Source organism: Nylanderia fulva, unplaced genomic scaffold (genome assembly GCF_048542155.1).
Source record: "Nylanderia fulva isolate GAGA-0341 unplaced genomic scaffold, ASM4854215v1 Scaffold20, whole genome shotgun sequence".
NCBI lineage: Eukaryota > Metazoa > Arthropoda > Insecta > Hymenoptera > Formicidae > Nylanderia > Nylanderia fulva.
The window spans coordinates 658,666-685,683 of record NW_028190264.1 but is presented as its reverse complement, the minus strand read 5'-3'; the positions used below and the strand labels follow the sequence as shown (position 1 = coordinate 685,683).

The window sequence follows — 27,018 nt, the reverse complement described above, 5'->3', positions numbered from 1 at the left end:
AAAGAATGATGCATCGAGGGTACCGGGGTACTCCAGAGTGGCGTGGAGAGGTTGGTGGGTGGCTCGGCGGCTTGGTAGGGACAAGAAAACCCGGGGTGGGGTGGACTGTCGCTGGTGGTGGAGAGAGACAGAAGGAGAGAGAGAGAGACGGCTCGCAGGTTGCATCTAACGGGTGGGCGGGAAAAGGGGTATATACGCTGCACCCTTTCGGGAGGGGGTTCAGGCGCTGCGCGCAGGAACCCACGAGGAGGGAATTCGCACGCGGTGCATCTCTTCTTTCCCTTCCATCCCCTTCTCCCGCTTAGGGTGTCTAGCGGTCATGGAAATCTGGAAAACCGGGCTTTGTTAGGGAATTTGATAAATCTGGAATTGCCAGGGAAGAGTCAAGAAATTTTACTATTTGTCTGGATTTTTTTATATCATTCTACATCCGTCTTAATGATTTGACATTTTTTATTAGATAAATAGAAACTTTTTCTTGACAGCGTGTTCGTTCATTTATATTTTCATCGTCGCGTTATTTTATTTCAATGTGTTTGATAGAGACAGAACTTAAAAATTTGATATAATATGTAAATAAAAAAGTAATTATTTAAATAGTTTATAGTGACATGCTTGTTTCGATTATCGTACATGCAGATGGTATAATATAATGGATTTCAATTTTTGTTTTAACTTCCGAAACTTTTCATTGTTGACAAAAATATCTCAAGGATTTCATTATTTACCATTTAATTGATTCATTATATAGATATATACAAATTATATATTTGGAAAAAATAATACTAAAAATGATACTAAAAGGGAAAAATTAATTTACTATTTATCTGGATTTTTTCACATTATTCTACATCTGTCTTAAAGATTTGACATTTTTTATTAGATAAATAGAAACTTTTTCTTGACAGCGTGTTCGTTCATTTATATTTTCATCGTCGCGTTATTTTATTTCAATGTGTTTGATAGAGACAGAACTTAAAAATTTGATATAATATGTAAATAAAAAAGGTGATTATTTAAATAGTTTATAGTGACATGCTTGTTTCGATTATCGTACATGCAGATGGTATAATATAATGGATTTCAATTTTTGTTTTAACTTCCGAACCTTTTCATTGTTGACAAAAATATCTCAAGGATTTCATTATTTAATATTTAATTGATTCATCATATAGATATATACAAATTATATATTTGGAAAAAATAATACTAAAAGGGAAAAATTAATTTACTATTTATCTGAATTTTTTCACATTATTCTACATCTGTCTTAAAGATTTGACATTTTTTATTAGATAAATAGAAACTTTTTCTTGACAGCGTGTTCGTTCATTTATATTTTCATCGTCGCGTTATTTTATTTCAATGTGTTTGATAGAGACAGAACTTAAAAATTTGATATAATATGTAAATAAAAAGGTGATTATTTAAATAGTTTATAGTGACATGCTTGTTTCGATTATCGTACATGCAGATGGTATAATATAATGGATTTCAATTTTTGTTTTAACTTCCGAACCTTTTCATTGTTGACAAAAATATCTCAAGGATTTCATTATTTAATATTTAATTGATTCATCATATAGATATATACAAATTATATATTTGGAAAAATAATACTAAAAATGATACTAAAGGGAAAAATTAATTTACTATTTATCTGGATTTTTTCACATTATACTACATCTGTCTCAATGATTTGACATTTTTTATTAGATAAATAGAAACTTTTTCTTGACAGCGTGTTCGTTCATTTATATTTTCTTCGTCGCGTTATTTTATTTCAATGTGTTTGATAGAGACAGAACTTAAAAATTTGATATAATATGTAAATAAAAAAGGTGATTATTTAAATAGTTTATAGTGACATGCTTGTTTCGATTATCGTACATGCAGATGGTATAATATAATGGATTTCAATTTTTGTTTTAACTTCCGAACCTTTTCATTGTTGACAATAATATCTCAAGGATTTTATTATTTAATATTTAATTGATTCATCATATAGATATATACAAATTATATATTTGGAAAAAATAATACTAAAAGGGAAAAATTAATTTACTATTTATCTGAATTTTTTCACATTATTCTACATCTGTCTTAAAGATTTGACATTTTTTATTAGATAAATAGAAACTTTTCTTGACAGCGTGTTCGTTCATTTATATTTTCATCGTCGCGTTATTTTATTTCAATGTGTTTGATAGAGACAGAACTTAAAAATTTGATATAATATGTAAATAAAAAAGGTGATTATTTAAATAGTTTATAGTGACATGCTTGTTTCGATTATCGTACATTCAGATGGTATAATATAATGGATTTCAATTTTTGTTTTAACTTCCGAACCTTTTTATTGTTGACAAAAATATCTCAAGGATTTCATTATTTAACATTTAATTGATTCATCATATAGATATATACAAATTATATATTTGGAAAAAATAATACTAAAAATGATACTAAAGGGAAAAATTAATTTACTATTTATCTGGATTTTTTCACATTATTCTACATCTGTCTCAATGATTTGACATTTTTTATTAGATAAATAGAAACTTTTTCTTGACAGCGTGTTCGTTCATTTATATTTTCATCGTCGCGTTATTTTATTTCAATGTGTTTGATAGAGACAGAACTTAAAAATTTGATATAATATGTAAATAAAAAAGGTGATTATTTAAATAGTTTATAGTGACATGCTTGTTTCGATTATCGTACATTCAGATGGTATAATATAATGGATTTCAATTTTTGTTTTAACTTCCGAACCTTTTTATTGTTGACAAAAATATCTCAAGGATTTCATTATTTAACATTTAATTGATTCATCATATAGATATATACAAATTATATATTTGGAAAAATAATACTAAAAATGATACTAAGAGGGAAAGAATTGATTTACTATTTATCTGGATTTTTTCACATTATTCTACATTTGTCTCAATGATTTGACATTTTTTATTAGATAAATAGAAACTTTTCCTTGACAGCGTGTTCGTTCATTTATATTTTCATCGTCGCGTTATTTTATTTCAATGTGTTTGATAGAGACAGAACTTAAAAATTTGATATAATATGTAAATAAAAAAGGTGATTATTTAAATAGTTTATAGTGACATGCTTGTTTCGATTATCGTACATTCAGATGGTATAATATAATGGATTTCAATTTTTGTTTTAACTTCCGAACCTTTTTATTGTTGACAAAAATATCTCAAGGATTTCATTATTTAACATTTAATTGATTCATCATATAGATATATACAAATTATATATTTGGAAAAAATAATACTAAAAATGATACTAAAGGGAAAAATTAATTTACTATTTATCTGGATTTTTTCACATTATTCTACATCTGTCTCAATGATTTGACATTTTTTATTAGATAAATCTAAACTTTTTCTTGATTCCCAGCACGTTAATTTTCTGTGTTGTTAAAAATCGATTCATCTACGACAGCGTGTTCGTTAATTTATTTCAGTGGTTCTTAACCGGTGTTCCGCGAAATTATGAAAGCACGGCATACCTACGTAGAAAAAACTACTATAATTTTTTTTAATTTTATGAATATTATATTTTAAATTTAAATTTAAATTTTTTTACTGTTACATAATTTGTACTGTATAATTTTTAATAAAAATATGTTCATGCATACTTTTGTGATTACCTTTTTGGTGTTCCGCAAATTTTTTTTATAATCAAAAGTGTTCCATAACTTCAAAAAGGTTAAAAACCACTGATTTATACTGTCGTGTTATTTTATTTCAATGTGTTTAATAGAGATAAAAGATTATATAATTAATTTAAATTTTTGTTTCAACTTCCGAATCTTTTCATTGTTGACAAAAATATCTCAACACAGAGAGAATAGAGTAAAATTTACTATGAACATATTAATATTTTTATTGTGATAAATATTAATCAGAGAAACTCTTATATAAAATTCTTCCGACACCGTATTATCCCACGATTACCATGATTTGGGTAAATTCTAAAAGAAAATTTTCCCCGTGAAGGATTTCCTGATTTAACATTTAATTGATTTACCATATAGACATATGCAAATTATATAATATTTGGAAAAAAATAATACTAAAAAGTCAGGGAAAAAAATGAATTTCTATCTTGAAAAATCTGAAAAAATCTGGGAATTTTTTTCATTCAACTCGCTGGACACCCTGCTTCACTCTTCCTCTCTTGCTTTCCTCGCCTCGATTTTGCGGCAACCCTTCCGGTATTTTTTTCGTACGTATAAATCGCGATGTGTCGCGACTTGTAGAATCCGAAGATTCCCCAACGAATGGGTCCGATCGAAATAACTCGGCCTGTTGTTTTCCAGTCTGCGTGCCAATCGAATGGTACAGCCGACCCCCCAAAAGCCCCCCCTGGTGAACCCCGATGAAACATTCCTGAATACAACATTGTTGCATCTCGCAACCGAACGCGGAGATATTTAGACGTTCGGATCCTCTTCTCGCAGAATCTCGAATATCGCCACAAAGATATTTCTTCGTCTCCTTTCTCGTTTAATATCGCGTGAAAAGAAAGAGAGAGAGAGAGAGTACAAAATATTATATTACACGCAAATTTCTTCAAGTCGTTGTCAATGATCGTAAAAATATTAAACAAGCTTCGAGTGACGAATGCGTGTTTCTCGGAATAAATTTATTAAGTCTCGAAAAACTTCCGGGTATTTTTAGCTGCGCGTAAATGCGTGTTTTAATACTTTCTAATTTATTAACTTTTTTTTTCGAAAGAAGAGGAATCTCCTTGTCGACGACGGATACAAAGGAGCGGAATATCAAGCAACAACTTTTTCTGAAAATTCATATACTTGTGACGCAATTTATCGACGTCGTGCTCCAAGTTGCAACGTTCGATCGTCCGGAAAAAAAGTAACAAAAAAAAATAAAATAAAATAAAATAAAATAAAAAAATACCATCTCAATTAAACGCACCTTCCGTCACAACAGATTCCTCGAGCGTTTTGCGCGCCCTTAATTATTCCGCGAATACACAATGTTGCCGAGCTCCGAATAGCTCCGGAAACCCTTGGACTCCTTCGCGTAGTTCAGCCTGTCCTTCAATTCGGCCATTGTCCGAGGTCTGTTGACAATAAACCCCGTGCGCGCGGAAGATATATTTCTCTCTCTTCGTTTCCATTGGTAAAAAAGGAGTCGGCGGAAGGAAAGGGCAGCAGGTAAATCCATTGCAACCCGGTTGAAACAAGAAACGCGGCCGGCTTTAAGGACCAAACAACGTTGCGCTACGTATTCGGGTTCGTCCTGTGTGGGCAGTCGGGGATCCCCAGCTAACTTAAGGAGCTGTCAACGCGTGTAATTATGCACTCTGAACCTTCGATTGTCCGCTCGGATATCCCGACCGAGAGCACCCATTGCTCAATGTTGTTTGCGCATGAGCTAAAAACAGCATATGTATGGTAGAACGTGCTAAGAATAGAAGATGAATGGATCCTTAAAGATCCTTACATGATCGAATAATCGTACAAACAATGTTCGATTCGTGCAACTTTGTGTCGTTGCGTTTTCGATGCGATTTAGCACGATTATAAATTACTTCCAGTTAAGAGCTCGTGATAATAAACGGAAAATTTAATGGGCGAAATTTCCCTAGTGGAATTAACTCAAATTCGGAGAGCGATCGCCGTTGAAAAATTCTAGGAAAATTTTAATATATTATATTAATTAATATATCAATATATGTTAATGTATTCATGATTTTATCAGCTGATTCTGCGTCAATTCGCTTTAATGGAATTTTTTTAATTAGTTTCTGCTCTTTCTTTGATAACTATATTTAAAAATTATATGTTCTATATATAGTTCTATTACATTTCTATAACATTTCGGACAAATGTTTAAATAAGAACTTGGAGAAGAAATGGCAGCATTAAAAAAATTGAAGTATATATTTTCTTATAAAGGAAAATGATAATAGATTCAAGGAAAATTTTAATATAAATATATAATAAATATTTTTTTTTCTTATAAATTGCACATGTAATTCATGCTTAATAAAATCTCAACGTCGAATAGTAAATTTATATCGGCGTTAAACAGTAGGGTAAAAATTTATTTGAAAGAAAATAAAATGAGAGAAAAATTTCTATAAGGTCTCCAGTTTTTATTTCGACTGTACTTTTTCGTGGAATCCGTTTGATTCATGCCGATCACTAAGCATGCATCTCTTTCACGAAGAACTGAGATACGCGCTGGATAATAAAGAACTAAGGAACACGATTTTAGCATCCTTAAGTAGTCCGCGGTCTAATCATTTTCAAGTACCATTCTGATAAAGTCCGGCCAAAAAAGCATATACAAGCTGTTTGCTTGGAGATCAACATAACGTTCGGTCCTTAAAATCTTTTTCAATCGCTACATTGTGGCAGACATAATATATGTATAATCTTATCCTATATAAGTAAGTAGGTACTCTTTCAGATTCAATGGTCATCCCAATGAACACCAAACATAGCCGATTAATTTCGAGTCTCGTACAGTGTTTCAAGTTTCAACTAATTTCCGGTGACGTAAAAATGTCACAGAGAGATTCCTGCATTTTTAAATTCATTTTCAAAATCATTCGAATTATTCGCTTTTGTTTAGTATCATTAAATTCTACGTCGCATTAAAAAAATGTGAAAATGTTAACAAAAATAAAATTGAAAAATCTGTGGCTTTAAATGCGAAGAAGTTTGCGTTGCAAAATTCACTTGAATTTCGTAAATTAAAGACACGCGGACGTTCTTTAAGAATTTATATGGCATCTATCTATATTATTTCGCTCGTTTAATATCATTAAATTATATATCGCATTGAACAAATGTGAAAATGTCAACAAAAATAAAATTGAAAATTAAATAATTGTGGCTTCGAATGCGAAGAAGTTTGCGTTGCAAAATTTACTTGGATTCTGTAAATTAAAGACACACGGACGTTCTTTAAGAATTTATATGGCATCTATCTATTATTTCGCTCATTAAATTATATATTGCATTGAACAAATGTGAAAATATTAACAAAAATAGAATTGAAAATTAAGAATCCGTGGCTTTAAACGTAAAGAACTTTGCGTTGCAAAATTTACTTGGATTCTGCAAATTAACACCAAAAAACTGCAAAGACACACGGACGTTCTTTGAGAATTTGTGCGGCATCTATCTGTTATCTCGCTCGTTTGACACTTTTCACATTCCGCCAAAATTAGGTAGATCGACGCGTTTTACGGGGAAAAATAGATCTCCGGAGAGAGTCATCCCCTTAGAACTCGCGCTAAGTAAGTGAGTTCCATTTTATCGTGTGAAATTGCGCACATGCGGCGCGCAAATTAAGGCGAGGCGAAAAGAAGAGCGCCGCTAATCCTCGCCCATTTACGCCGAACCTGCCCAAGGAGATAATATAAGTTTGGACTATCAATTACATCGAGCCCAATTCCGAGTGGCGCTTACTTTACCGCCGAATCGAAGTCGCCCGCGTCTCTATATGGTTCCCCGGTATTGTCCGTTAAATTTGTTACGCTAACGAGCGTTGTGCGCACTCGTCGAGTTGTTACCGCCGCTGTAACTTTTTGTTTAGTTGGCTATGAAAATAAACGCGAATTACGACGTTCGTTAACTCGATCGGCGGCGGCTATCACGGATCGATAGTTTCCGCGTATGCAGGACACGTCTCTTCCTAAGTTAGAATAGCAGGACGCTGAAGTTTCTCTATACGGGAGAGATGGATGTGTAATTGGGGATGTATCTTGTTACTCTTTGCGATTAATATGAAATATAAAGAAGCTTGTACAGAAAAAAAGTACTCTTTTTAAATATTTTTAGCCCTGTGGGCGTGTTACGGGTGCCGCATATTGTAGTCATTGATCGGGATATCCGGTTCATTCTAAAAGCGAAGAATGTCACTCGGACGTTCTAGTTTTTATTGGCTTCGGTGATTTGATATCATCAACTTCCGCTGCGATTACATGTCACAAATATTCCGTCGCTGATGCACTATTATGTATAGGGTTCAACAATTTCTCGCTCATACATCGTCGGTTTTTTTTATCAATTGACATCTATCGAAGATCTCGCGTTAATCGAGAAAATAAAAAATTAATAAATAAAATAACTTTAATGCACGCGATAAAATGTTTTTTAATTTTTCTGCTCAATTTCGAGTGAAATATTAATCTTGCTTGCATATAGAAAATAATTAATGCATATGTTATATCATTCTTTTTTTAATTTCTTCTTTTCATGAGAAACGCGATAATCTTCTGGCATCTATTGCTGAAATTTGAATCAACACTTACGGTTAGTGTGTAAAATATCGACAAAACCTGCCGAAGGATAAGATGCTTCTTCAACAACTCAGTTTCAAGTTACAGAATACGCAACACTTAGAATGTGTAGCTTCCGAAGATGCTTCAGTCTCTACATTATTCATTGTTGGTTAAGTCAACACAATGCAGAAACTTTGTGTTTTATATTCATATTTTCTCATGTGCATATATTTCATGAATCTACATTAATGCGTTTAAATATATTCTATATTTTTATTATATATTTTAAACGTAAAATGACCATGACTGTTTTACCGACTTTGAGTTCAAGGGCTTTTCTTTTTTGGCTATACAGATTGAAAAATCCTTCTCCACAATTAAAGTACTGATAATAATGAACGGGGAGCGCTGTAACTTTGTATAAAAAGAACAATAAAAATTAAAAAATTACAGTTTTTCTATTGGCCTCTTGCATCAACTCATAACAATAGTTATTTAATATAAAAGTTCTGCAGTTTATTTGTGCACAAAATATGGCGCTCCCAATAGAGATGACATGAAAGAATAATACAGAAGTAATAAAAATGAGATTAAAAGCCTGTATCAAAAGATTCAGCATTTTCATTGTGGAGGATTATTCAATCTGTATATTCAATAAAAAGTGAACCTAACCTAACTTACAGTCGGTGAAACAGAACAGCGGCAGAATCCCCTTAAATATATAAAGTGAGAGAGCAATGTAGCGGCAGTAGATACCTCTCTGGCGCAGGTAGAGTCGGCAGATGGCGATGGCGGCACATCTTGGGAAGAAAGGCGGTTTTCGCACGAAGGCTTGAATGGGAGAACCAGCCGGCTAGTCGGCGACTGTTCACAAAACCGGCCGGCACTTCGCGTAGCGTCGTCGCGACGCGCGGAACGTTCGAACCGACCTTCTCGCCTCGTCGTATTTTATTATTTTTCTTTTAATTCACATTCACCTCTCGCGAACCTACCCGCAGAGAATCCCCTTTCGCGCGCGAAAAAATCCCGCGGTTCAAAATGGTGTTGCACCCGAGCTCCTGATCCGCATCGAATTTCTTGCGGTTCGGTCGAGAGTGCGCGGAGTGAAAGTGCCGAGAGGATAAGGAGAAAAAAGAGAAACAAGAGAGAGAGGGATACAAAAGTGAAGGCGGTTGAAGAGTGCGGTCCGATGGAGTCGGCTAGTCGGCGCCGCGTCGGAACCGCGGCGGGATTCGGCCGCACTCGCGAAACCGCGCGCGGCGACCGCGACGCGGTGCCCCGGTGATGGATGCGGGAGACCCCGACGTTGATGTAAAGTGTGTTATGCGCGAGTGTGCAGGTTCGTTGTTGTCCTCCTCGTTGTCGTCGTCCTCGTCGTCGTGATGCCGTTTGTGATGCGAAAAGTGGAACCGCGGCACCTGTGCCGCGGTCACGTGCCCGCGGGTTCACACCCCGGGTGGCCGGTGGGCGCCGAGCTCGAGGCGGTGGCGAACGGGGCCCTAACCAGCTCCCTCAGGCAGCTCGCCTCATTGCTGACCGTCGCGGAGGACATCTTCGCGAGTCTCACCGCCGAGCTGAGCCAGGTCGCCGAGAGGAGCACTCACTTGCGTCGCAAGATCGACGCGATCGAGGAGCGACTCGGCACCGTCGATCCCAAGAAGATACCAGTCCGTGAGTGTCCTTTCCATTTTTAGCCTTCTCTAATCTACCGAGGATTTAAGGACTCTCGGACTGAAAGATTTTTAGGTGGAGATTATTCGCTCGCCGAAAAATTATATTTTTATCTTCCATGAAAATTGGCGCCAAAAGGATCCTTTTAATTTAAAAGGAAAATTGTCTCTAAGGAGATATTCTTATTAAATATTCTTAATATGCATTGATATATACTTAATGGGGTGTTTTTTATCAGTGTATTATTTTTAATATCAATTGAAACTTATAATTTTATTTGATTAATTTATTATATTCTAAAAAGTATCACGTAAAAAGGGAAATATCCTTATTCATTAGGAATATCTATTAAGAGGGTTTATACAGTATGCATTTCAAGAAAACAACTTTCTCGGTACTCTACTTTAAGTGACGAAATCGCGATTATTGTTTCCTCGGATTGCAATAGCGATTGCCAACATAATAAGATAATAAGATTAAGAAGATTGGAAATGGGTATAATTATGTCATTAGTGCGACATGGAAAATCTGCTTCGGGTTATTGAATAAAATTAAAATCCCGGTACATTACTGGGGGGGATATGCAATGTAATGCTCTCACGCTCGAGTTGCTGCAATTGCAAAAGCATACTGTCGATGATTACGATATTTTTTCGCGTCGTACGCTGAAAACAAAATTTATTGAATTCGAATAAATATTTATTTCAATACCGCTTAATAAATCATTTACACGAAACAAATAAATAAATGATTTATTAGGCGGTATTGAAATAAATATTCATTGATTAAATAATTTTTTTTCAATGTACGTAAGATCCGCAATTTATCATATTTCCATTTTAATACATTGCTGCCATTAAATTTGATCGACGGGCAAGCAAGAGTTAAGAGATTTCCTTCTACTTTCTTCCAGATTTTTTTTAACAAAAAATTTAATAAAATAATTATTTCTTCGAGAAAGTATGTAAATCGATTTCTCTCTCTCTCTCTCTCTCTCTCTCGATATCGAATGTAATAAACGTGTTAACATTATCACGGCGTTATTATCTCTGACAACTCTCTCTCTCTCTCTCTCTACCTATCGAAAGGACGCTAATTGTAAAAGACAACATTCCATCTCGATTTCCCGGAGTATAGCGGAGACGAAACTTGAAGAGAGCGGTAGAAAAGATCGAGTTGATGAAGAGACGAACGCGTTGAGAAGGTTTTCACTTTGTGGGGAAAACATTCCCGGGGGTTGCCTGGCCTGATGCACCGTGGGAAACGAATCGTAGGAAGGTGCCGAAAGCGAGTTGCATCCAAGAAGAGAGATTAAGTTCCGGGTGGCGTTGCAACACAAAGACCCTCTTATTCTCGGCGTCTTCTTTCGGTTCTTAAACGTTTTTCACGGAGGCAACAAACAAGGTAACATCCAAAGACGAAGGTGCAAGAGCCGGAGTTAATGAGTCGCTCGAAGCTATCCACTTTGGTCCACCTCCTTCAGGCTGTAATGAAGGATAGATAGTGTGCACGAGCTGAGTGTAAATGCTCTTCAAAGAGTACCTGTGGAATGTGTATGGAACGTGGCATTTTTCATCGCGCGTTTTTTAACGCTACGTTTATAATTATCGATTCACAGTAGACAAATTTGTGTTTTCTTGGTAAAAACGGTCCTTGTGAAAATTTTTGTGTTAAATATTTAATTTAATTAAATGTTAAATTATTAAAAGAACTGAAAAAATGTTAAAATAACACAATGTGTTATTGCAAATTAATATTTATTAGTTTCAAAGAAATTGTGTCAATGGTGCTGTTTAAATAAATTTATTCGAAATCATGAAATGATTAAGAAATAGTGCACAGTGCATGAAAAAAAATAAATAAATGTAGCTGCCATAAATAAACTACTTTATCTCCTCTAATAGAAAGAAAGAATTTACATTTTTCCACACTGAGCAAATTCAAAGTGACAAATCAGTCTCATGAAAGCTAAGAATTCTTGTGCAACAAAATACTTTTTTCTACACTAGATCAATGTTCTTTCTATCCAGATAATTTAACAATATATTTGGTAAAAAAAAGAATAAAATGAAAGAACAACTAACAAAATTGTCACGTAAATAAAATTTAACTCGCTTTTTCCGAGCTCCGTTATACAATCGTAAAATAAAGAAAACCACGATTTTATCACCGCGCGTAACAATGGTTTTCTTTCAGGTGTCGACTTCTCAGAGGCGTGTCGACACATTTTAATTTAAATTTTTATTCCTCGGACGCAATTGCATTATCATAGCTAATTTCAACCGGAAACTAAAAAAAAAAACATTTTGCATTCTTGTATTAAATTTTAAAATATTCATACCTCCAATATTATATCTCATAAAAAAATTAAAATCCATTGTTAATATGCAGTAATTCACGTTCAAGCCACATGTCGATGATTACAGGTGAGAATGCTCTGATTTATTCCGATATCGTAATTAATGAAATCCCTGTCAAATCATCTGTCAAAAATCACGAGTATTTTGCGAAATTGGTTTATGATGAAATATTCGAGATGGATATCCATCCACAGCTTCCAAAAGTTGAGGCGTCTTTCTTCTCTTTCCCTGGGGAATCGGTAGTTCGAAAATGCCCGTAGGAAAGAACCCACGCTTTTTTCCCGCCTCTTATATGCCATCAGGTTCTGCAAAGACGCTGCTAGCTAAGACAGCTGACTCAGGTAATCGCCTGCACAAACGGCACATCGGGCTTCGGAGTCTCTTCTCCGTGGGGCGGCGAGAATTTTAATTCCCAAGGGTGAACAGGGAAGAAGCAGATAAAATAACGTCTGCCACATGTAATGTAATACCGGTGCGTTTCGAATATATTCGATTTGGACGACGAGAACAGCCCTTTCTCTTTCTCTTATCGGTTAGCAAAGTAGAGCGAGATATTCAAATTTAGTTGTTTAATTTTTTAAACATATTTATACTTATTTTTTAAATTTTTAAATAATTTTTTTTAATATTTACTTATTTTTTAAATTTTAAATAAATTTTTTAAAAATATTTATTTATTTTTTAAAGTTTATTGTGTATATATATATATATATATTTTTTTTTTTAGAGAATTTTGATCTTTGCCTATTAACGATCTACGTGTTATTTAACGATTTTGATATATGTACTCGCGATAATAAAATCAACGCAACATACATTTTCAATTACGTTATTAATTATTTTTATATGTAGGATTCTATATGCGCTCTGCAGGATTATTAAGACATCATTGCGGCGCGATTAATAAATTATTACATCCGCTAGATAATATTCCCATACGCCGACATCCAGCATAACTTCTCCCGAAGCTACACGAGAGAAAGAGAGCCGCGAGCAGCGGTTGAAAGTATAGTTAGCCTTGAACCTTCAGGCTCTCAAGTATCTCGCCAGGGATATCGCAAATCCCAGTGAAATCAGAATTTACATTCCCGGGGGCGCATCGAGGTCGAAAGAGAGAGAAAAGCAAAATATTGACATGTCATATACGTCACTAGTTTGCAAACAATACAATATAAACAGAGTTTCATGAGCTAATACTCTTTTATAGTCATAAATTCACAAAATTAAAAACTGCATTATTTATAAATATAGAGCGTATCTAAACAATTTTTGGAGATGATTCTTCGTCGAAAATTAAGGAGCGCTTATTATATAAACATATATTTTTATATCTCTCCCTGAGGAGTCATACTTTTCTTTTTTCTCTCAAATTTCAGACAAATTAAAAACATGAAACTTGATGGTTATTTTTCACTAATAAAAAGGATATTTATTAATATTAAAAAAAAATAAATATCTCCCTCTTTAGAAAAGTATAATAAGAAACCCCCCTTGATTTCTGAAAAAGAATCATGTAAAATTTTTATATTCGTAAGATTACTTGGCAAAGAAACAAAAATTAAAATTGACTGTTTTAAAACATGCAAGCTCAGAATAAATAAATATTTATAAAAATCTGTAATAAATTTGTTTATAAATAATTAAATAAAACATTTAATAAATAAATCTTTTGAATACATGTGAGTTGGACAAATGTTTATAAAAATCTGGAATAAATTTTTTAAATTTATGTGAGTGGAACAAATGTTTATAAAAATCTGGAATAAATTATTTTGATAAATAACTTAATAAATAAATTTTTGTAACCACTTTAACGGAAATATGATATTATTAATATACAATATATATTGCGAGGAGCGTCGAGAGGACAGCAGCAGTCGGCTGGCTTCTGCGGAAATGACGACGCGCAGGATGTGGCTCGACCTGGTCGAGCAGGTTCACGAGTATTACAAACTATAAGAGGGAGCAGTTAGTTTGATGGGGCTTCCCATATCGACTCCGCGAAAATGCTCTTTTATTCCTTCTTACCCTCTTGCACTGACAGTAAAGCTGCTCTTTATATCTTGGAGACTTTTTCACGCGAAAAGAGACGCCGCAGTATATAAATTTCTTCTCCCTGGACTTTTATTCAAAATGTCTTTTCACTTATTTTCAACACTGTATTTAAAAATATTGCGATGAGATTTATTTTCATTACAATGTTAACGATTTTCTCTTCCGCGGATGAAATACTTACTCCAGAAGTGAGGTTTATTTTCACGCTTAAGTAGTTAGTTTATCGCACAAGAACACGAAACTCTAAAAGCCTCGTCCTTTTGTCTTGAATAAATATACTGACATTTCGGATTTACTGCTGTCCCTTTAAGACAAATATACGAAATCCTTGTAATCGAATCCTCGCTACCTACATAAATCATGTTTAAATGCATTTATAAGGACATTGTGGCGTTTCTGTTTCCATGGAAAATTCATGATAAAGGAAAATTTATAGCTGCGATTTGTGAAAAAAATATGTAGCTCAAAATGTCATTTATAAAAATAAAAAATCAGATCGAATACAATACCAGGGTGTCCAGCAGACTCGATGAAAAAAATTCCCTGATTTTTTCAGATTTTCCAAGACCAGAAATTAATTTTTTCCCTTTTAGTATTATTTTTTTAGTATTATTTAGACTTTTTAGTATTATTTTTCCAAATATATAATTTGCATATATCTATATGATAAATCAATTAAATGTTAAATCATGAAATTCTTGAGGTATTTTTGTCAACAATGAAAAAGTTCGGAATTATATCAAATTTTTTCAAATTATATCAAATTTAAAAAATGAAAAAATTTTTATCCAGAAATTAATTTTTTCCCTTTTAGTATTATTTTTAATATTATTTAGACTTATTTAGACTTTTTAGTATTATTTTTCCAAATATATACTTTGCATATATCTATATGATAAATCAATTAAATGTTAAATCATGAAATTCTTGAGGTATTTTTGTCAACAATGAAAAAGTTCGGAATTATATCAAATTTTTTCAAATTATATCAAATTTAAAAAATGAAAAAATTTTCATCAACCAGATAAATAGTAAAATTCCCGACTTTTCCCTGACCGTTAGAAACCCTATGGATATGTAATAAATAATAATTTAAAGTTGTAATATTTCTTCTAATTTATTCTAATTAATTATTAGAATCTTAATTTATTCTAAATTAATTATTATTTAATATTTCTTATTTCCCTAAAAATCATAATTTTTAATCCAATTAACTTACCATAATTTTTCCAAAACTGTTATCAGTGAATCTCAAAAAATATCACGACTTTTATATAAATTCACTTTAATGTATCACATTAAATTTTTCATATACTTTATATGCTAAAAAATGTTCCGCGTCAGCTGTTTGACTCGTCCGGAATTTTTCCGCACTTTTTCCCTCTTCACCCCATGAACCCTCTAGGACCCCCGTGCACGAATAATAACGACGCAGACGGAAATAAAAGTGGGCCGCAACCGTCTCCGGGGTTTTTCAGCAGCCCTCGTCGCGTTGCTTCCTTTATTTCCTCGGCCGGCTTCTTACGCTTACTTCCGGTTGCCAGCTGGCATCGAAGAGCAGGAGGGGGATCATTGAACGATAGGACGGAGGGTAAAAAGAGAGGGGCAGGAACACTTTCCCGCTTAATTTTAGCTTGGCTTAACACCCAGGCACGTGCTTCGAATAAAACTGCTCTTTACCGCGTTTAAAGTATATATCGCTATAAAACAAGTTCGTTCCTGGCTAGATGAGATAGGCTCTCCCTGCAGACATCGGTAAAATATATTCAACTATATGAATATAAAAAAAAACGAGATATTTAGAAGGATATAAATAATAGGATAATAGAGATATAGGAAAGATATAATAATATAAATAAAATAGGGAGAATTATAAATATATAAATATCTAAGAATTAGAGAGATATGAGAATCTATAATATATTAGTAAATATATAATATAAGTATTATGATATAATTAATATTATAATATATATTCTATAATTATATATTAATATAAATATTATATTATAATATATTAAATATATTAAAATAATATTTGATATATTATAATATATTAAATATATTAAAATATATTTAAAAATATGTTATAAAGTAAATATATTAAAAACCTACAGTAAAGTTTGATCGAAAAGTCATTTTTGATTTGGTAATACCCAAATAAAATCACATAGAAAAATTTGGGAATATTATTATGAGTCTCCATATAAGTATTTTATTCGTGTTATCAAGATAAATAATAAATAAATAATAATTTAAATAAATTCGTGATAATAATCGAGATAAATAATAATATAAATAAATGTATAATATATTTAAATTATTATCTTTTACAAATGTTTATATATTAGTTGCTCACATATTAATGAAAATGTTATTTGGTTGAGAATAAATAAAGAATATTCATCGATGAAATATATTAAAAACATACAGTAAAATTTTGTTTGAAAAGTAATCCAAATTTAATTTGGTAATATCCGGATAGAAATTGGTGAATATTGTTATGAGTCTGCATAAATATTTTGTTCGTGTTATCGAAATAAATGTATAATATATTTAAATCATCATCCTTTGCAAGTGTTTATGTATTGGTTGCTCACGCGTGATTAATGCAAAGTTTGTTTATTGATTAGACTAAATAAGGAAGATTCCAAATGAATGATTGAAATGATTAAATTAATGTTTCCGTCGTAAACACACGAAGTGATAATAAATTTTTATCGCACACGTGTAATCCAAATGCATGCGTTGTCGCGATCAATGACACTTAATCCTGGTTACCTTTCTTTCTCACAGTGGTAACTAAAAAAGGCAAGGAGAAAATAATGAGTACATCTCACAGACGCGAGGAATTTCTCCTTCGGGTTCGTGTTATATCCTTTTCCCTTTTTTTTTTTTTCGTTCTTATTCCTCTTTCGGAGATAGCAAGTATATTTCCTCGAGCAGCCACTTTAACAACCCTCCTCATCTTACACCACGTGCTTGTAAGAAGGGAACAGATGCCTCTTGATGATCGCAGGATATTTTCGGTGGTCACGATTTCTGTCTTGGGAACGAACGAGAACTAAATGCGAGTCTCGCGATTCTAGGAATGTTAATAAAAATTGTACATCAAATTTAGAGAGGGCTCGAGACGAATCTTTAACATTTCATTCAATAAAATTAGAATTGAAAAGGGCAAAACTTCAAAAAAATTATAATCAAGCTGAATTTTTGTGGAGACCTTTATTTCGATGTTCTAATAAATTAATCTAATTAATTAAAATCTAATCTAATAAATTAAATTTTAGTTTTTGGCCATTATCTCGAAAACTATCAATTTTTCGAGTAAAATAGTCATTATCAAAATTGTAGTTTATAAAATTCTCTACAAAAAAGTTATTATACTTTTTTTCGTACAACTAATCGTTTTTGATTAAAACGTGCGGTAAAGTTACAATAGTTAGTCACATATAATACTATAGTAAATGTGCACATTTTCCTTCAAACTTAATTCGCTCTATATCTTCGAAACGATTAGTTCCACGAAAAAAAGACTTTTTTTATAATGACCTTTTTGTAGGAAATTTTATGAGCTACAATTTTGATAATAACTATTTTTCTTTAAAAATTTATAATTTTCGAGATAATAACAAAAAACTAAAATTTACCCCCTTTTATCTCCCATAAAAAAAACGCTCTAGCTAAAATTAAGGGCTTTTCAGGATTTCATTAAAACGAAATAAAGGTCTCCACAAAAATTCAGTTTGATTATAATTTTCTTGAAGTCAAAGTCTAATTTTACTGAACTAATTAGCGGCGACACTCGGTTGCTCGCTCTTTCGAAAAACGAAAAAGTTCCTGTATTCTAATTTATTTCGCAATTTTATTTGGAATTTTTTCCTCCGGTTCTCTCTTATTCGTCCCATTCTGTCCCGGGTTTCGTAACTCGAATACCGGTTTCGGACGACCTTTCTCGCGCGTCCAGGTAGTAAGTACCGCGTCGAACGACCTATAATCGTCGAGATCTTCGAAGAATTCGTAGAATTCACGGAATGCGATTACATCGACGATAACGCGATTTCCCCGATGTTTCCGCCATTTTACGCGACGCAGCATCCGCGAAACCGTTCGATCCGTTCATCAATCAATCGGATAAGGAGCCGGAGATCTGGTGGAAGAAGAGCCGCGAGGAAGCGAGTTAAACCTATCATTGTTTAATTAATCATCCAGACTCGCACACCTGCCCTCGCGCGTTACGAACCTATTATTAAGCACCATTACTCGCCTACATCTACCTGCCAAAGCCCTTTCGCGACCTTTGACTTCTCTCCTAGAGATAGACAGAGCAGCAAGAATTCCGATGTGCAGTTTACGAATTCCTTTCGATCGACGCTTTACGTTCTGACGTTAATCTTGGAAGCGATTCAGCATTGCTTATTTATATTGTAATGTCCATTAAATATATATATATATATTTAACAATTTTATAATTATATTTATAATAATTCTCTATAAACTATATTTTTTATCATAATTTTGTGTAAAAATAATTTATGCAAATTTATTGAAATTTAAATGCTAAATATTTATTTCAATACTGTCTAATAAATCATTTATTTACAATAATATAAGAAAATTCTTTTCCAAACTGATCAATATTTATTTGTTTTAAATAAATGATTGATTGGGCAGTATTGAAATAAATATTTATTAATTTAATAAATTTTTTCCTTGTATAAATATAAAACAATTTCGCGAATCGATGTAAAAATCACGAGAAAAATATTTTTATAAGTGTCTTTATTGGAAGGAATTTTTATTTTATGCCTTGCTCTTGACTAAAAAAATGGGCTGCATTTTAGTGACAAGTAGAACAAAAAAATTTTTAATCATTTGAATTATTTATGAAATTAATTTAATAAATTTTTTCATTGTATAAATATAAAACAACTTCGAATCGACGTAAAAATCACGAGAAAAATATTTTTATAAGTGTCTTTATTGGAAGGAATTTTTATTTATGCCTTGCTCTTGACTAAAAAAATGGGCTGCATTTTAGTGACAAGTAGAACAAAAAAATTTTTAATCATTTGAATTATTTATGAAATTAATTTAATAAATTTTTTCATTGTATAAATATAAAACAACTTCGAATCGACGTAAAAATCACGAGAAAAATATTTTTATAAGTGTCTTTATTGGAAGGAATTTTTATTTTATGCCTTGCTCTTGACTAAAAAAAAATGGGCTGCATTTTAGCGACGAATAGAACAAGTTAGAATATAGTTTTTAAAATTTGATATCTGTAAAAAAAATTGAAAATTATTTGAATTATTGATGAAAACTGTACACAAGTCACTTGATGAGTTAGTTACGGTTTTCTCAAGCATGTCCGATAAAGGCTCGACAGAAAAAGCAATTTCTAGTACCTATCGTCCACGACTGGCGTGAAACGTTAGTCTGTTAGACGTTCTACGTTATCGCACGATTATCCTCTGAAAGAGTAACGACCCCGTTACTCAAACGTTTCTGTTTACAATTCACGTGCGCGCCGATGATAACTCGCATAAGTTGCGTTTCACTAACTAAAAGGCCTGCAAGCTTTGCGTGACGAAACGCACCGACATTCTCTAAGACATGATTTCTATACAAATGGCCGCGTAATTCCAACGGAACGGGATTTTTTATCCTATTAAATATTTTATGAGCATTTCTCTGTGTGTCCTCAATTTTTCTCCAAGAAAACATTTCTATTCTTGCGCAGTAATCGTTTTATGATCCTTTTATAGAAAGAAAATGGCCTGAATTTTATGAAAGAAATATATCTTCTCTTTAATGAGGGACAGAACTCTCTCAATTATTCTTGTTTTTTCTAAACATACAGGGTGTTATAAAAGTACCGGAACAGCAGAATAACTCGAAAAATATGAGTCCTAGACAAAATGCTAAGTACTGGGTTTTTATTATTTTTTCCTAGCTATCTGACGTTTAGATAGCCAGGAAAAAATCATAAAAATCCAGCACTTAACATTTTTTCTAGGACTCATATTTTTCGAGTTACTCTGCTGTTCCGGTACTTTTATAACACCCTGTATATTGTTTGCTATATATTATTCAAATTTCGGTGCAATATTTTTTTTTCCGAGAAATAATTAATTTCCTTAACTTTGAGAAAATAAAATTTAATAGATAGAACGTTTTTCATCGTAACGTTTTATTTTGCCACGAAAAAAGTACAAAGCGACAAAGTGATTATAAACTATTTAAACGAGCAGGGAAGAACCTTTAGACGTCATACATGACTGAATAGCGTGAAGAAGTCGATGTTAAGAACGTCAAAGTCAAGTGAACTTACTGTGGCCCGCTCTTCATATAGATTGTCAATTACACTTAAATGGTTTTATCCTTTCAATCTATCATTTATATAAGCACACATTATTAATTCCGTTATCTTGATGCATGCAATTTAAATATCTTCCCGTCATATGCGCAAGCTAGGATCAAAAGGCACCAATCATTTTTATACGCTTAATCGAGCTCTTAAACGCAGATAAATAATGCAATAAATATTGAGCTATATTGGAAATTCAGGGTGTCTAGCGGTCAGGAAAATCTGAGCATTGTCAGGGAATTTTATCAATCTGGAAATGTCAGGGAAAAGTCAGGAAATTTTACTATTTATCTGGATTTTTTCATATTATTCTACATTTGTGTCTCAATCATTTGAAATTTTTTATTAAATAAATATAAACTTTTCCTTGATTCTTATTAGGCTAATTTTCTGTGTTGTTAAAGATCGATTCATCTACAACGTGTTTGTTCATTTATATTTTCATTGTCGTGTTATTTTATGTCAACGTATTATATATTTTAAAATATATTATAACATAATTGCTTAAGAATTATAGTATTGTTCAAGAACTTCATTTTAATTCATTTTTTTGTTAAAAACTAAGACATTGATTTTATTAAAAATGTTTTATTTAAAAATTTTGTTGTGATATTAGATACCATTAAATATATTATTAAATATATGTATTATAATTTAATAAAAATAAAATTTGATAAATAAAAAAAGTGATCATTTCTGGTCTTGGAAAATCTGAAAAAGTCAGGGAATTTTTTTCATCGAGTCTGCTGGACACCCTGAAAATATTTATGTCAATTGGATATAAATATGACATTTATTTGTCAAAAAAGTTCTTAAGGATTGAAATTTAAAAATTAATCTAGAAAATGTTTTAAAATTAATTTTTTCCCGCAATTGAGGGGTAATTTAATAGTTTCTAATTTTTGGAGATTTTTAAAAATTATTTCTCGCATGACTCACGAAATGACAGATGCGGTGCAGTTTAGCGCATCAAGTCGATCTGCGAGTGCAGTCAAGTGATCGTTAGCGAGAAACGCGGGATTGTTGAGACGCGTCGCGTGATACGATGCAATTATTGCTTACATAACACGGATGTAGGACACGCAGACATTCTACTGGAAAATCCGTCAATGATTGCACTAGTTTTGTCCTTCGGAAACTGCAACCTCACGTGAAGAAAAGTGATGATTAGGTATATTCACAGCATTATCATTCAAATGACGCATTTATATGATCATATAATAATATATAGGTATATATGTATATAATTACGACTGCTCTATTCGATAATTGCTATCTGCGCAATAATTCTTCCAGGATATTACTTGGGAGGAAACTTCGCGACGCGACATTTCCATCGAGAAAAAGTCAGATTACGTAGATATCTCGGCCTCTTTATGCAACTGCGCTCTGTTGTTGCATCGCGAAATACGTTGTATTTAAAAAAAATAATAAAAAAGATTGATAACCTTGCGTTATCTTACATCGTGTTCGACGTGAATGCAAATATCATGGTGCACTATATAACATTGTTATTCATCGTTATCCTATCAGCCGTTGTTATGTCGGCTGCAGCTTTTAATGGTGCACATATATTTCAATTTTATCACCCCATAATGATATTTGTGCTATTATTGGCTATTTCGATTTAAAAACAAGTCTAAGAATACGTATTGTGGAAATTATATTAATTTATATGTTTATAAAAAATATATATATTTAATTATAAAAATTATAAAATATAAATTATATAAAAAATATATATATTTAACTATAAAAATTATAAAAATTTTATATAAAAATTAAAATAAATTATAAAATATTAATTGAAATAAAATATAAAAATTATTAATTACAAAATATATTAAATGGAACTTATGATTATATGAATTAAAGAAGGTAGAATAGGAAGGATCTACAGCTCGTTACTAGAAAGATTGATTCGAGGGAAGATTCTAGCTCATAAAGGGCACATTATCTGTCCAGAGAAACACTACTGTGATATTTCTCGCGATTCGACATTGTCGTAATGTTAGATTCTTCGCATTTATCTCTCCTCCGCGCCATTTCTCTTCCCACCGTCGTCCAATTACATCGTTCATTGATCGATTTATTGCGCATTTCGTTCGTTTTACGATTTACAGTTTCGTCCGCGATATCGCGATCCTACCAATAATTGGTCGGTTTCTCACCTCGTCACGATAAACGCTGACTTTTCGCTATCATAATCGTAGTTAGCGACTCGGGTTCTCATAGACAATCCGATTAATGTTGTAAGTTATTCTCACCTCCGATCGAAAAAATATATAGAGAAATAAATGATGCCGGACACTTGCTTGCTCAAAAAGAATATTCCAATTTTTCTTTATGATATATAATTTTACAATATTTAATCGAACTTATCTAATAAAATATATCGCTTCGTATTTTCAATAAAAATGAAGGAGCGAACATTTTTAATATAAATTGTTGAATTATATTTTTCATTTTAATATCTACTTTCTTAATTTCTTTTTTCATTTTTATTTTCTCGAAGAGGAAGGAAGATGTTTTCTATTTTTTGTTTCCCTCAAAAGGAAAAAACTCTACAATGCACCCTTGTCTAATAAAATTTATCGCGTCGTCTTTTCAATAAAAATAAAGGAGCGAAAATTTATAATATAATTCGTTTAATTATATTTTTCACTTCAATGTATTCTTCTTTAATTTCTTTCATTTTTATTTTCTCGAGGAGGAAATAAGATTGATCGATTCCAGCTTAGCTACAAACGGATGTAAGGAAGATGTTTTCTATTTTTTGTTTCCCTCAAAAGAAAAAAAGACACTACAATGCGCCCTTCGCTACTTTCTCGACAGGTCGGTTTTTGTTCAGACTCGAACGTTTAAGAGAGAGGGAAAGAGTCGGTCGATGAGTCGAGGCCACATGTGAGAGAACAATACGGAATCTGGCTGGGACACGTCTCGGCGCCGTTGATGACTGATGTTTTAAAGTCTTCATGTGTGTCTCGCCGTGTCTCCCCAAAAACGAAACTGTACGGTGCCGTTAAAATGCCTCGCCTTTGTCCTCGTGGCTTTGTGTTTCAAGGGAGAAAAAGAGAGAGAGAGAGACAGAGAGGAAAGGATGAAAGTTCGCAAACGTTTAACGCGGCTACGCTAACCGACTTAACTTCGAAACTATAACCAACACCCGCATTGCGGAACGGCGAACTTGGTTACGGTATATCGTTTAACGCCGCTTTGCCCCGTAATTAGGTGCACGTTAATTAGAACGAGATTTTTCTTGCATTTATTTCCGCCAATCTTTGCTCCAAAGTTGAACGACTCCTGATTTTATTGCTTCTCCTCGCTTTAATCGTCTCCCTCACGGAAACAAAATATTAGCCCGCTATAACTAATAATTCTTAATTAAGTTTCACGGAGAGTTCTCCATTAAACTGTAGTTAAAAATATATTAGCTACTATAGCTAAAATTTCGGCACGGGATTTAAATTTCAGATAATATGGGAACAGTTAAAATTTAGATATATAGATAATGCTTTTTTTCTGTGAGCTATTATTTAATTGAGAACTCTTTTAGATTTTATTATATTAATTTTGTCCACACAAAAAATTTATCGATTGTACTAATTTTATTTTTTTCTATATTTTATATTTAAAAAGAAATATAAAGATTATGATTAAATTCAAATCATTTAAAACAAATAAATATTTTTCACATTAAATCAATATTACTAGTTTCAAATAAATGATTTATAACGCAATATATTGAAACAGATATTTATTTGAATTCAATAAATTTCTTTTCAGCGTAACAAATTATTTGTGCATCGTTAAGAAAATAGATTAAAAATTATTAAACATATGCTCTTTGCAAATATCTCCCTATATTGTAATCATTACAGAAAAGTACCATTGTAACACTATAATATTCATCAACAGTTGCATTAATTCAAAGCTTTAAGGATCCTAAATGTTCTCGAAAAATCTGTTGTTTTTTTCCTATTATATCGACAAAATGTGATCGCTTCGCTCTTTGTTAATATTAATACTTTAATTTGTAGAGGAAAAATATTGATCAATCTGTACAGTCTCATATATCTAGGTTGCAGAATTATGAATTCTTAGAATTTTCAGGTAAAAAACAATCCGTATAGCCAATAAATAGATTTATAGTTGATCTAACCTCACATTTTGTCGATAAAACAGGAAGGAAACTTAGGTTAGCTTAGGATCTCCTTAGCGATAAATTTAATATATACGTGTGTGTTGTGTGTGTGTATGTAATTCGTCGTATAAATTCCAACCATGACCGTGGCTCTATCGCATTATTATGATCCATTACACCCGGTTACATCAAACGCACGCGGTGCCTATTGATGCCATCCCACGCTCGCCCACGCGGAAATGTGCGTCGCGTCGACTTAATTACTAAGCAATTACGTAATCATCTCGTCGATCCTTCCGCGATCGCCTCGTAACTCGCGCATATTCATATATAAATGGTGTGAATGGGGACTCGCGTCTGTATTCAGCGCCACCACAGTTTCAACCTTTATCTCATTGTTTCTTCTCCTTCGCGCGACGATACTTTCCGTTTTCGTATCGTCGAAGCGTAACGGAGTTCTCCGTGTAATACATTTATAGAATAGTATATCTCTATTCTTATCGGATATTTCCTTCTCGTCGCTCAAAGCGACTTCTCATCGCGCGGATAATTAAGCGCGATGAGAATGGTGACGGGATGAGATTTTCGATCGCAAGAGAGAGGAATGTTCTGAATAGACATTGTGTTTAAAAGGATACGATTTTTTTTTTAACTCCAAGAAGAGATAACAATCCCCCACCCCGATACCATTTCACAAACGTTGTGATAAATGAGCTGTTGCTTTCTCGAATGTAACAATGGACGCATCTAGTGGAGGTATACGATTGTGATCGCGGATATGGGGTGGAGCAATCGATGGTGATGAGTAATCTTAATTTAACGCTCTCTTCTCTCCAGGTGCGACACGCGATATAGGATTTTGTGCTGACATCAGAATACGCGGAGATTTGACTTCCACATCTGGACGTTCGTATCCAGTTATAAGCTGCTTGTACATTTAACTGTTTCGCCAAGATATACCTTTTATTCGGGGAGAATATTAGTATTAAATTCTAAGAAGAGTACGCGGTTGGAAAATTGGTGTCTTTTTTGTTAAAATTTTTATGTTTACTATTTTATTAACACATTCATGTGAGACAATTGGAAGAAAGTGTAAAAATAACACACTGTGCACTTATTTTTAATTTTGCACAATAAATGTTTTGTATTATTAGTGGCAAGATTTATCTGTTAAAATTTACAAAAAATGTTTTATTTTATAATATAAGTAAGGATGATAAAATGTAAAATTAACATTTTTTTTACTTGAAGTTTGCATTTATTTTAAGTTAAAATATTAGCACAGTATTTGTATTATCATTTAACATATCCGTATTCTGTTAAATTGACATATTTGGGACATGTGATATTTATTAAACTTATTTAACACACATTTTTCAATTGTGTAACAAGAACGAATAAAATAAATAATAATTTATTTTTCATCTTTTTCCGTCTTTCTCTCTATATTTTTATAAATTAGTGCGATTTATTAGTTTTTATTTAAAGATTTAATCTACTATATTTTCTCCTCGTTATATTTAATTAAGCCAAGTTCGAAAAGACATAGTCCGAGCAGAGAAATTGAATCTCGCGAGTTGAAGTATCTGTGTTAATAGATGGTATTCCACATTTTTTTATATTTGCCTTTTGTTTTCTACATCCTTAAAGAAAGCCGCAGCGCCAGGTGCATCCGCAGGAATAGCGTGATGTCCAGATTTCCTGTCATTTGTAGCTTCCGTTTATTAACAAAAATTAGACACTTTGATATATTATTAGCACAATTACATATATGTATACATAGGTATAGCTATCGCATTTATCATCCATCCGCGAGTTGCAAAAATCAATTTGCGACAGAAAACCTACACTCGTGCGAACGAGTTGCAGGTGATTTTGGTAGAGCCGGACGAGGAACCGCACACGCGCAGATGTACCTACACGCGTATATGCACGAGTTATCAGGTGTTTCCCACAAGCAACGGACTAAATGCACCTGCTGCCCAGGTAAGCGCGGGATGAAGTCAACGTACGCCGAGCGTTCGCTCTCGCACTCGGACTTCGTTACGACGGCGTTATATAGGAAGCTGTTATGCAAAGTGGAACTAAATGACGTTTACCACAAACGGCAAGCGTAAAAA

The 27,018-nt window shown here is 32.7% G+C and overlaps 1 protein-coding gene across 1 annotated transcript in view; it reads left to right on the top strand.

Annotated features, from left to right (window-relative positions):
• The first annotated feature begins 9,184 nt into the window (after positions 1–9,184).
• The window catches only part of gukh (NHS actin remodeling regulator GUK-holder), a 117,880-nt gene continuing 100,046 nt past the window's right edge, over positions 9,185–27,018 (top strand). Inside the window, exon 1 of the mRNA XM_029319915.2 lies at positions 9,185–9,966. Coding sequence (XP_029175748.1) covers positions 9,678–9,966 — 289 coding nt within the window. The 5' untranslated portion in view covers positions 9,185–9,677. The remainder of the gene's footprint in view (positions 9,967–27,018) is intronic.